A 12,495-nucleotide genomic window follows, 5' to 3' on the forward strand; every position below is an offset into this window, starting at 1 on the left:
AATGGGGACCCATCATGCCCATTGTGTTCAGGTACTGCAACCTTAAGGCATATTTTGTCAGGATGTAAAGTTAGCTTGTCACAAGGCCGATATACATGGCGACATAACCAGGTGCTGAAATGTTTAGCTGCAGGCATCGAAGGGAAATGAAGACAGGTGAATTCAGAAAGTATTAAGGATAGGAGCTTAGTAATTCAGTTTGTCCGTGAGGGGGAGAAATACAGAAGGGATACAGAAGAAGTTTATTTCATTGAGCTGACAGTTCCTTGGGAAGACTCAGTGGAAGAAGCCTATGAAAGAAAAAAGCTTAGATATGCAGACTGGAAAACTAGGATTTGTCCAGTGGAAGTGGGGTGTAGGGGATTCATAGCAAGATCAGCTGTCTCACTCCTGGGGGAACTTGGAGTGCGGGGACAGAGTTTGAGGAAGACAGTGAAGGAAATGTCAGATGAAGCAGGTAGAGCAAGCCAATGGATCTGGGTGAGAAGAAATAATGTCAGTTGGGGGCCAGCAGGGGGAACTACTAAGCAGAGTTCATAACTCCTTGAGATCAGGTGGAGAGATCCACTTCCTCTCAGGAGGAAATCCAGGAAGAGGAAGTTTTATTTAAGTGTGGGAGTGGCCTATTTGAGTCCATTTTGTTTGAGACCATGCTGCAAGGTGAGTGTGTTTGCTGACCCTGTGAGTTTATCTTCTCTATCTCCTTTAACTTTAGCTTATATTGGAGTTATGCTATGTAGCATGTGAGAGAGAGTATGGTGAATGTGCTAGGAAAGGTAGTATCAGCACTGTTTCTACCTGGAGCTTGCATGTACGGAGCCTGGGTTTGTTGAAGGTGGCAGTGCTGTTTGGGCTGAGAAAGCCATGCGTAAGTAAGGTAAAGGAGGTTACTGGGTTGGTGCGGGGAGCAGTAAGACCTGGCATTAGGGGAGTGTCTCTGGGACGCCGGAGATCACTGTCTAGCCTCCTGGAGGTGTCGTGGGACCAACTAGACGAAACACCGGTGAAAGGAGGTTCCCACCTGATGACCCCAAAGACATGTTAGTTATCACTGCTCACTGGTCTGTATAGTTAAGCCTTGCCATAATAGCTTATCCTAGGGCTTAGGAGGTTTTTCACTGAGTGCTGATCCTTTCTCTAGAGCACAAACTTCTTGTGTTTATTTAAATTAAATAAAAGTAACAGTAACTTCATGTAAAGAAAATGGCATATAAAGGGTTAAAAATCCTCAAAATGAATGAATATTTGATATGTATAATCTGAGTAGGAGTTGGTTTAAAGATTTAAGCAAAAAAAAAAAGTAGAAAAAAATATTAATATTTAATATTTTTATGGTTGTTTTTCAACAAGGACGAAAAACGTCCCAAAGGGGACAGGTGTGATTTTTTTATAACGGGGACCAGAGGGTTAAAACCTTGGCTGTTGAGTTGTCATGCTTCCTTTGAAGTAAGATAGCATCTAACAAAAGTCCAAAGCAAAGGTAGCGTCTCACTGGTGCACATTGTTGAATAGCAACCAAAAATTACAGTTGAGGCTGTAGGCAATGTCATAAGTTTTGTTGGTTTTAGTTCATAAATTGTGGTGTAAATTCCTGGTACGATTCAATACAATACAATGGTGTCACTGTTCAGTATGATTTCAATAGATCCAGACCCAGGCCAATGTCACAATGACGTCAGTTTGTCAGCTGGCAAAACACGGCTCGCCACAACAGGGCTGTAGGCTACATAGGCGTCCTCAAATGACATCTTGTAGTGTGACTGGGAGCCAGACTAGAAGCAGTCATGGCTTCAAACTTAAATTTTATCACATACCAGCCACCACTGTTCGTCAACAAAAACAAAGGCAGCTTTGGTTAAATGCATTAAGACGAAAGGACTGGACAGAGGCGATCATCAAAAATGCTCACGTGAAGTGCACACTTCATATCAGGTTAGAGAAAAAGTGTTTACTGTTGTAGGGATGAATAACGTTATGTGTATTAATGGCATTATGTATTAAGAGGAATACTGGATTTCTCTGTAACACTAACTTTTTAGTGCATTAGTTAACGTTAGCTTAGAAAGCAAAACAAACTACAGGAAATCGTTCAAGTGTTACAGGTGTTATGGATAGGCATAACAGAAGACAACTCACTGACAGTTTTCTGGCATTTACTGGCTCCTGCAGAAGACATAAAACATTTTTTTAAAGATATTTTTTAGGGCATTTTTTTGCCTTTAATTGACAGGACAGTGAAGCGTGAAGAGGGGAGAGAGAGAGGGAGAGACATGCAGCAAAGGTCACAGGTTAGACTTGAACCCGGGCCGCTGCGGCAACAGCCTTGTACATGGGGCGCCTGCTCTACCACTAAGCCACCGACGCCCCAACATAAAACATTTTTAAAGCCTTCTGGACTCTCCCATCTGCACTTTTGCCCCCTCACCAATGTGAAATGGCACTGTGTGATTTACATTTTTTTCTCAAAATGCATGAATACGTTATCTTAACATTACATTACATTTTCAAATCATTTGACACCTTACTCTGTCACGAGCTATTAAATTTTACTAGAAAACATTTAACAAACAGCATATTTCCATGGTAAATATCCCAAGAATGATTAAAACCTACATTCAAAAAGGAAAACAATGCCACCTTGTGCTTGAAATACAACGTTGTGTGGGGTGGAGTGGCTTAACAGAATCAACATTTATAATTTAGCAAAGGAAAACACATACCTGCAGAGGACATAAAACATTTTCAAAGCCGTCTTGACTCTCCAATCTGCACTTCTGCCCCTAAACATGCAAAATAATTATGTCTAAATGAGGAATTTCAAGCTGCTGCTTTGGTCACGTGACATGGAGCGACTGTCATAAAGTAAATCGCGCCAAAATAAGTATAGTGGTATAGATCAAAAACATCTATAAAACTTAAATAAGCGGTAAAAACAGCGCTAAAATGATTTAAAAGTGTAACAGTATTCATCAGTCAACAATACTAATCGAAGTTTATAACCTAAATGGCTAAAAGAAAACTACGTAATACAGCAGCAGCAATCACCACACAACTTACCGTCAGCAATGCGAACCAGCACTGTGAGGGAGGGATGGAGAGGAGGGGCTACGGAAGCCCAGGAGGTACGGAAGTGCAGGGAGACAGTTTCCAAAGAAAAAAAAAAAAAGATAAAATGACTAAAAGATAAAAATAACTAAAAAAAACAAACAAAAAAAGTTTAAAAAATTTAAAAAAATTTACAAACATTCAAAAATGATTCAATTAAATGACAGAAACACAATTTGGAAATAATAATAAAGTGCATTTATAACTCTGTTACAAGTGTAGTCCCAAGATTGGCACAGTAACCGACGAAGCCTTCAGCAATCTTGTTGAATCATCCATCCACTGAGTGAGAGTATACTGTCGGCCAGTCTGGTCCCGTTGGTCAGTGTTTACTTTTTCAGGTAACACTTACAGTCCCGGAGAGTGAGTGACCTGACATGGCGCGTTCGTAAATTCAGTCTGATGTTGTACACTAAAATAAGAGCCCTGTTGGTCAGAGAAACGGAGTGTTAAATTTCTGCATCAGTTATCATCTAGCAACTATCACCATCACTTTCATACGTTTAAGTCTATCTGGCAGAATCAGACCGCTAGCAGTTACTGCTCACTGCTGTGGATGTATGCTAATGTTAGCTGCTATCAGCTGCTAAACCAGAGGCCTTAGAGCTTCTCCTGGTGTGGCTCAGTAAAGTAAAATGTTTTGGTTGCGTGTTCCCTGTCTGGGCTACCTCTTTGAACGATGTGGCACTGAGAACATTATATATCACACAGTTTAAGCTGTTTATTTAATTTTTCAAAAGTAATAGCTTGGGGCGTCCGTGGCTTAGTGGTAGAGCAGGCGCCCCATGCACAAGGCTGCTGCCGCAGCGGCCCGGGCTCAACCCCAGCCCATGACCGACCCCCCCCACGCCCAACTGCCCCACCGATTAAAGGCTTAAAAATGCCTGAAAAAATACCTTTTAAAAAAAGTAAATAGCTCAACATATCGTTTGGTTCATAAGGCATACCGAACCAAAAGCCTCATACCGCATGGTTCAGTACAAATATGTATGTTGTTACTACTATTTATGAACTAAAGTATTGAAATTGTTTGAACAGATAATGTCTCTAGATCAATCAGTCTTCTGGGTACCGTGAATGTCTGTACCAAAATCATGACTGAATGTTTTAAAACATGTTTTCCTACCACTGTTCCCAATTACTGTCTATTTTTAGGATATTTTGTTAATTAAATACCAAATAATCTTATGACAAAGGTCAATCTTGTGAAGCAGAGTTTTTGGATATGATTCTAATGATTCTAAGGCTATAACAGTAGGAGAAAAGACACCATTAAAATATACATGCTGAATTTAATTCTGATAAACCATCCAGTCAGATAACAGGCATGGGAATGGCAAACACATAGTACAAGCACTGCTACAAGATGTGTAACAGAAACCAGAAACAGAACATTACAGGCAAGTAAAAGAATAACACTACAAGCACAGCTGAAGAAACTTAATATCGTGTCTCGAGTCAGATTATTTTCATATGCTGCATGGTGATGCATGATGACGCACCGCAGCGTTCTGTCTCTCAGGCAGATCACATAAAATCACATTAACATCACATCAACATTCTTGTTTATCAGGGTTTCATCATCAGTAACAAAATAAATCACAAACAGATCAGACATTTTCTGGTTACAGACAAATTTATTGTACAACACGGCAACATCACTAGCATGCAAAGTCAGGTATGACACTCATAAGGCATTTTCTCCATGTAAAAGCTGCCTTTGTCACTAGGTAATCCAGTTTTTAAAGTGCAAAGTTCACAGAATGAATAGATTTGACCTACAGCACTACATTGTAAACAGATCTATTAACCAACCAAGTAAATGACAAAAGTAAGATCGGATTACCGTCTGTTAATATTACATTACGCTATGCAATGACAACAAGCACACTGGTAGATTTACAGGTCTTCACTGCAGAGTTGCAAGATGCTGAAAAGACAGTTTTACACGGTGTCACTGGAAGGTTTAGACAGCTGCACATTGCTCTAAGATAGCTTGTTCTTCGTTAACATGGTGGAAAGAGTCACTGGACAAAGACTGTAAACTGTGTTTGAAGAGTTTGGTCTTGAGTAATGACGATAAAAGACACACGTCTGCATGGAGGGTCATATGGACACACTCGCTCACACTCACCTGCACTGACAGAAAAGGGTAAACATGAACAGATGACACACTGGCACGTGTGGACATGAATACACACACAGAGGACGCTACGTTGTAAAAATAAAACAACCAACTGGACTGCAACACATGACGATCGGGGACAAACCAGACACTTTGTTGTTTATATCAAACAAGATGGCTGCAACACATTTCACGCCCGATGCAGTTAATTCACAGAAGCATGGGAGCAGGAGGGTCGGTCTCTTACAACGTCACAAAACTGACCATCACAGTACCACAACAACAGAAGGTACAATTTTTAAAACACAAAAGGATCTGCTACCAACAGTTGGGCTGTGTTAGCCAGGCTAGCGGCAAATTATTGCCATTATACGTTTTGATACCTGTGTGTATGTGCACACATGCACACAAAATGGCTTTTAGACTTGTTTAGATTTTGCTGAATGAGACAGGTGCGCTGCCTGGAGACTGCAGCAACAGTATGGCGTAAAAACAGAGTGCAAACTTATTCCAGCAGGATTGAGGATGTAATGGTGACAATACAGGTCATTATTTCGGTGCTAAAACCTCCAAGGTAGTCGGAATGACCTGGCCAAGCATCAGCCCGAACTCGACACACCAAAGGAAATAACTCGGGCTGCATCTGGTTGCATGACTCCACCAAGACTTGAAATGAATGACGCTCCAGAATTGGGCCAAATAAACCGTCCCAATTCTGGCTGTCGACACTGCCATCACTGGGCTGATACCAAAAGTGAACTGGCCCAGCACCGGCCCAAACTCGGCACAGTGGAAGAAATAAATTGGGCTGCATCTGGTTGCCTGACTCTGCCGAGACTCGGGATGAATGACGCTCTAGAATTGGGCCAAATAAACCATCCTGATTCAAGCTTCCGACATCACCATCAATGGGCCAATACCAGAAATTACTTGGTCCTCCGCCGGCCCAAACACAGTAGACTGGAAGAAATAAACCTGGCTGCATCCAGTCGCCCAACTTGGCTGAGACTCAAATGAACGACGCCCCAGAATCGGGCCACATAAACTGTCAGAATTCTGGCTGCTGACTCTGCCATCACAGGGCCAATACCAAAAACAACTTGGTCCAACACCAGCCTAAACTTGGCACGCTGGAAGAAATAAATTGGGCTGCATCCAGTTACCCAACTTGGCTGAGACTCAAATGAACGACGCCCCAGAATCGGGCCAAATAAACTGGCCTGATTCTGGCTGCCAACTCTGCCATCTCGGGGCTGTCTCAAAATCTGCGGCTAGTAACAAAGTTGATTATTTCAGGTTGATTAATTCTCTAGCAGGACACTTTCAGACTTTACTCGTGTAATCTACTGGCCTTGGGATGATGTAGATTTCTACTATGGGCTGTTCCCTTGTCAATCCTTTGATTTCATGTGTTGCTGGTTACTTATTGGAGAGTCTAACAAAAGCATCTGAATACTAAGAAGCGTTCTTCCCTTATTTACGAACACAATCAGTGCAGTGGCAGTCTAAAATTAGAATCAATATACAGTATATACACACACACACAAAAACATCCCTACTCTGTACATCAGCTTAAAGATTTATATATTTCTCTGTATATACACATTTATATGGAAAGGAGAAAAATAAAGGATCCCTAATAATCTTATAGTGTTTGATCGGGTAAACGTCACAGTAAACACTTTAGATCCTCAGAAGTTTAGTGTTGTCATGACTGTGGCGTGGTGTGTTTTTTTAACTTGAGTCACCTGTAAGGCACACTCACGTTGGAAGGATAAGTATCTTTCATTTAAACCATGGATAAAAACAAAATAAAACAAACCAAAAAAATTTACCGTGTGTAGGAAGAAAAAGCACTTTTGGCTAAAACTAAAAAGGCAACACTAAAAAAGCATTAAACACTGACGACAGACGTTCAGGAGCTGACGAACGTGGGAGATATGAAGGATTAGATTTATATTAGTATATATTATCTATCCATATTTGAATCAAACATACACAAAAATACAGGTCAATTAAAATGTAATTTAAATACACTCTACCTGGCCATAAAAGCAACAAAATAAAACAAATAAAATATAAATATTAAAATTGGTCGATCGAATTTTATAATCAAGGGTAGTATGGCAACCTGTGAGGAACAAACAGAATCTCTAAGAACTGCAGTGCAATAAAAAATGTCCAGTAACAGGGCATGCAATGAGTCAATTCATCCTACAGCCAATGACTTTCAGTCTGACACTTAATTCTCCCTCACAGTTATTGGCAATTTATAATTTGAAAATCCAACCAGTGGAGTTTCTACAGACATGTACGGAGAACTGATTGGAATACGTAAAATGAAAGTTTGTTTTACTGCTGCATTTATTTATATCAGCTTTTTTTTTTTTTTTTTGCTTGTTTTGGCTGCGATCACAGGGCGAAAGATCTAAGTTAATTAAGAAGTGGCTTGTTCTTGAGTTGGCTTCAAACAACAGTAATTTTCTCTTCATCCCCTGCCGTTGTTTGACTCCATGATCAAGATGCCTTTACAGTGACGATCGGTTGCCCCCTCCCAAATCCCTTTCCTGTCCTCCGATGTTGAGTAGTTCTCGCTTTTCAGGACTAGTACACACAAAGGTCGGGAAACTTCATCTCGTAGATGGGTACAGATCGACTCTGGGTTTGGCCGTAACCTGACGAAATGGTTCCAGATGGGCTGGGCGGGGGTCTAAATGGAAAGAGGAGACAGTCAGTATCATAAACATCTTCTTCATCATCCACGCTGTCAGTATCACTGCCATTAATGTCACTATTAACCTAAATACTATTTTATTAGAAACATTCCAAAGCGCCGTCTCTTACCTGATTGTAATCTCAAAGATCTGATTTAGTTTGCTCTGCAGTAGTGTGGCCTAGACAGGACAAAAACATCACTTTAGACAATAGTACAAAGCTTTAAAAAAAATAATATGAATATAAACGAAAAAGATTTTTATTGTACCCTGGCACCACAGTGGGCAGCAATCTCCTCGAAGGGCGCCTTCTGGAACTTCTCCACCACTTGTCTCCTCCGTTCCCTCTCCTGCTCCTCCATACCCACGCTGTCCACTAGAGGGAGACGCGAACAACATTTTCACTTCAATAATGCACTCTGCTGCAGTATAATTTCAAGACACAAAAGATAACTAAACTAACATGTTAGGTTATTTTTTGTTGTTGTTTCAACTGCATAGAAAGACAATCAATACATTAAAGTGATTTTTATTTGTTTGAGTGTCCTGCCCTGGATGGAGCGCCACACATATGGGCCTACAAGACACTAGTCATAACATACAGTTTCACAAATTTAAAAAGAAAACATGTATAGGCATTTAATTTTGTTTTGATGGATGCAATATTCTGTCTTAGTTACCACACATTATCTATAAATCTTGCTCAATCAAAAATCTCCTTAAGTAAAGAGTCAGCATGACATATTACAAATCAATAGAAAGTTTTACACATGGTGAGACTGTGTTGATGAGTTTGTGATTTCATGAATACTTTAAAGGATAAACCACATTTAGAGCAATATTGAGGTAGCTGAGGCAGCTGTGCAAACAACAGTGCTAACAACAACAACAGTACTGACAGAGCTAACACTGGGTGTGCTCCAATACTACTCTGGCGTACGCCTGTAGTGTCTACACACCATTTGACAGTTATCATAGCCGGCAGCTAGACCAGATTCAGTGGTAAATGTCTGTGGTGAAAGCAGCGTCACCACAATCGCACGGCCCACACACACAAGTCAAGGGAGATTGATAAGACGGAACCGGTGAATATCACTCAGGCTTACATAAAATCACACTGTGAACAACACTGTGAACATTGCGACCCATGCAGTCATTTATCTGTCAACTATCAAAGCTACCGTGGCTTTTGCCCCGCAGGCCAACACTGTAGTGTTTTGTCACCACAAACATGTGGTTGCTGCCGCTGGCCAGACTGGCTACCACAACAAAGAACAGAGAAGCTCGGATTACAACACACAGAGGGGGTATAAATCCGTTCCCTGCTCTGGGTGCCATAACTCCTCTATATCATTACACAGCAAACAGTTGTCTGCTGCTGTATAAATGCTCTGAATGTTGCCAACAGATACATTAAAGACCACAAAAGTTGGTAAGAGTGTGGACATACCGATGGCATTTTTCAGGGTTTCAAATGTGATCTCCTCTGCTGGTGTCCTCTGCAGAACAGAACAAGAAAAAAAGCAGTATGAAGCACTAATACGGTTATATTAACTTCCTAGTAGGGGGTATATTACAGTTTTAGACCATGAAATTGTTGTTAAAGCTTTCTGGCTTTACCTCCTCTTTCTCTGGACTGTTTCGGGACTCCACCTCCACCTGCAGCGAGATGGTCTCTCCAATGCTCTTCCTCTTGGACAGACGGTCCTCATCTGGAAAGAATGCAGACATTTTTCTCTCTTTATCTTCTTAAACAGAAAACTCATTAAGTATAAGATGTCAAATTCAAAATTTAGATCCATCCATTTTCGTCCGCTTATCAGAGGTCGGGTCGTGAGGGCAGCAGGGCAAGCAAAGCACCCCACACATCCCTCTCCCCAGCAACACTTTCCAGCTCCTACTGGGGGGCCTCTTACCAGTTGGATGTGCCTGAAACACCTCTAAAGGGAGGCGCATCCTGATCAGATGCCCAAACCACCTCAACTGACACCTTTTCGGCGCAAAGGAGCAGTGGCTCTACTCTGAAATTTAGATGCCTTTATTGAATATTTAAAAACTTAGAAAATCTGAACTGAAATGGCACCCAAAAGGCTGCCAATTACTAAGTTAGAGAGGACTTTTCCTTCAACTCAAAGATCCTGGCTCAAGCCCCAGAGCTTAAAAAAGGTCTGCCCTGATGAAGTGTCCTTCGATGAAACACTAAATCCCCGCCGGCTCCAGGGAAGTAGTTCAGCTCTGCATTTCCATACAGGAATCAATAAAGCACCGACACCAAGTTGTAACACGCTGGCGAGTCAATAAACGTTATCAATATTTATAGTTATTTAGTCGAAGTGAGGAGCACATTTCTTATTTTAAGAATTCCCCCTTCTTTGTCTCAGCTGACTTTGGCACTCACTGTGACACAACGGATGTGTTTGAGCTTCTTACCAGTGTACTGGGGGACATAAGGCGTGGCTAGTCTTTCTGTGTTATAACCACTTCCTCCGAGGACCTCAGTGATCTTCGACTGGAGGAACAAAACGTCCCCTTCTACCTTCTCCAGTGAAGAAGGCAGCCTAGGAAGAAACAGGGAGTTTCATTTAATTTTATACAGTAAACAGTTAAAATGTACTGCTATTATTGCATTTTTAAATATCAAATTTAATGTTGTATGGTTTGAATATGTCTGCTACATACTTGGGATTATCAACGAAGACGTCCTCAGGCAGTAGGTAGGGACTTTCTTTCTGTCTGACCTCAATTACCTGCAGGGCAGAGGAAGAAGGAAGTTTATTTAAAAGAGGTTCTTGGTATTCACACACACACAGACACAGACACAGACACACAAAGAAGCCTAGTGTGACCTCGTGTATGTGCTGGCAGAAGGCTGGGACGGTGGTGAGCTGGCAGATGAGGTTGAGGTAGGCGGCGGCGAGGGCATGAACAGCACAGCGGTTATAAACGGGCAGAGCCTCGTCTGTCGACAGAGCCAGGTCCTGCACAGAAACAAAGAGAGATGAAGAAGGACTCCTGGACTGTAAAACACACAATAAATTACCCTCTTAAAATGCACTCAGACTTTGTTTTATGGATTTTAGACTATTCCCATCTCTTATTCTTGTGTTAAATATTAGAGTTAATGTGTTTTATTTATTGTTCGTTAAACCACTAATCTTTAAAAAAAAAAAAGTGTTTCTTGTTTTATGTTATTATTTCTAGATACTTCTGTTGAAATTATAGCACTGTAGACTGCTTTGTGTTTATGTAAGTGCTGTAAAAATAAAATTAATTGGAACATTATGTCACCCATGACTGTCTGGGAATAACAGCAAATGCCACAATTATTTCCTGACTTGTCCTCACTAATTATTTCCTGAAGAAGCAAACTAGCAATTATAACATATTAGCTGATTGAATGCACGTGCATTAGTACCTGTAGGGCAAGTGCTAGGCGAATGAGGTCAACCACCACCTCTTCGTTAGCCAGCTCCACGCTGAGGAGCCCCAAGAGACTGAAAAGGGACTCGTAGTGCTGCGACCCGCTGCTCTGCTCCTTACAGCTCAGGTAGATGTGTCGGTACAGCTGCTGGCCATGCTGTGAGACGGACAAGAAGGAGAGGTTACTCTTAGAGTTTAAGTGCGCTAGTTATTCTACAGTTCAATCTGAAAAATGTATAAGATTTAAGTTTAGAAACATATTGGACATTTTGTTTCGTCAAGCCCAGTTCAGACCAGAGATTTGCAACGACACGACATTGAAACTTGCACCTAACTTGCAATGCGCTGCTCTGCAATGGTCTGAAAACCTACAAGTTTACACCAATGTGACTAGATGACGAGACAGCGTATCGTCTCCACAAAAACAGATTTATATCCACTCATGATGCTACTAAATATGACAACCTGTTGGCATTCATCATGCTCTATGTTTGGAGTTCGGTGCTCAACCCTCTTCGGATTCTCGGTTGGGCATTCTTGACTTAATTCTCTCGACTTCATCTTCTTCTTCAGTTTCTGTGTGTGCACACCGCCCTGCAGTCTCATGCCCTTTCATGGGGATTTACGGGGCATTTACCTACATTAATTAGAATCAACTTGCACGCGCCTTTAGCTTACGAGGACAATGGGATTCATTACTGTAAGAGCACAGGTGCAAACAATTCTGCGGTTTAAGAGCACTGCTTGAATCTGACGTAGACTTTTCTTAGGACTTTAATTAAGAACAAATTTAAGACAAAACTATGGGAGATATTGGTGAATGAGGCCCAGTAACAGGAAGATACTTGCTACAGTTAAATTTCTAGTAGTGATGAAACATATGCAAAACTATCTGATCTTAAGATGGACTGTATTCATAATAAATATGCCACGATAATAAAATTACCTGCGCCGATAAATAAGTTAATGACTATGGGCGACCTACCATCCATCCAACACTGACACACTTTGAGGATGAGGACCAACAAACGTGTCAACAGAAATGAGACAGGCTCGACGGATCAGCTGGCCTGCGTTGAGCTCAGACGGACCAGTTCACACCGCTGTGAGTTTTCTCTTCAACAATCTCAA

General features: G+C 41.3%; 1 protein-coding gene across 3 annotated transcripts in view; it reads right to left on the reverse strand.

Annotated features, from left to right (window-relative positions):
• Positions 1-7,175: 7,175 nt before the first annotated feature.
• efr3bb (EFR3 homolog Bb (S. cerevisiae)) overlaps positions 7,176-12,495 on the reverse strand; it is a 50,131-nt gene continuing 44,811 nt past the window's right edge. For all 3 annotated transcript variants that reach the window (XM_033648126.2, XM_033648125.2, XM_033648127.2), the window contains 9 exons: positions 11,360-11,521; positions 10,791-10,922; positions 10,624-10,691; positions 10,375-10,502; positions 9,565-9,656; positions 9,395-9,443; positions 8,214-8,320; positions 8,075-8,124; positions 7,176-7,940 (listed from right to left, as the gene is read on the reverse strand). In XM_033648126.2, coding sequence (XP_033504017.1) covers positions 7,835-7,940; positions 8,075-8,124; positions 8,214-8,320; positions 9,395-9,443; positions 9,565-9,656; positions 10,375-10,502; positions 10,624-10,691; positions 10,791-10,922; positions 11,360-11,521 — 894 coding nt within the window. In that variant the 3' untranslated portion in view covers positions 7,176-7,834. The remainder of the gene's footprint in view (positions 7,941-8,074; positions 8,125-8,213; positions 8,321-9,394; positions 9,444-9,564; positions 9,657-10,374; positions 10,503-10,623; positions 10,692-10,790; positions 10,923-11,359; positions 11,522-12,495) is intronic.

This window comes from Epinephelus lanceolatus, chromosome 13, assembly GCF_041903045.1.
Source record: "Epinephelus lanceolatus isolate andai-2023 chromosome 13, ASM4190304v1, whole genome shotgun sequence".
Lineage (NCBI taxonomy): Eukaryota > Metazoa > Chordata > Actinopteri > Perciformes > Serranidae > Epinephelus > Epinephelus lanceolatus.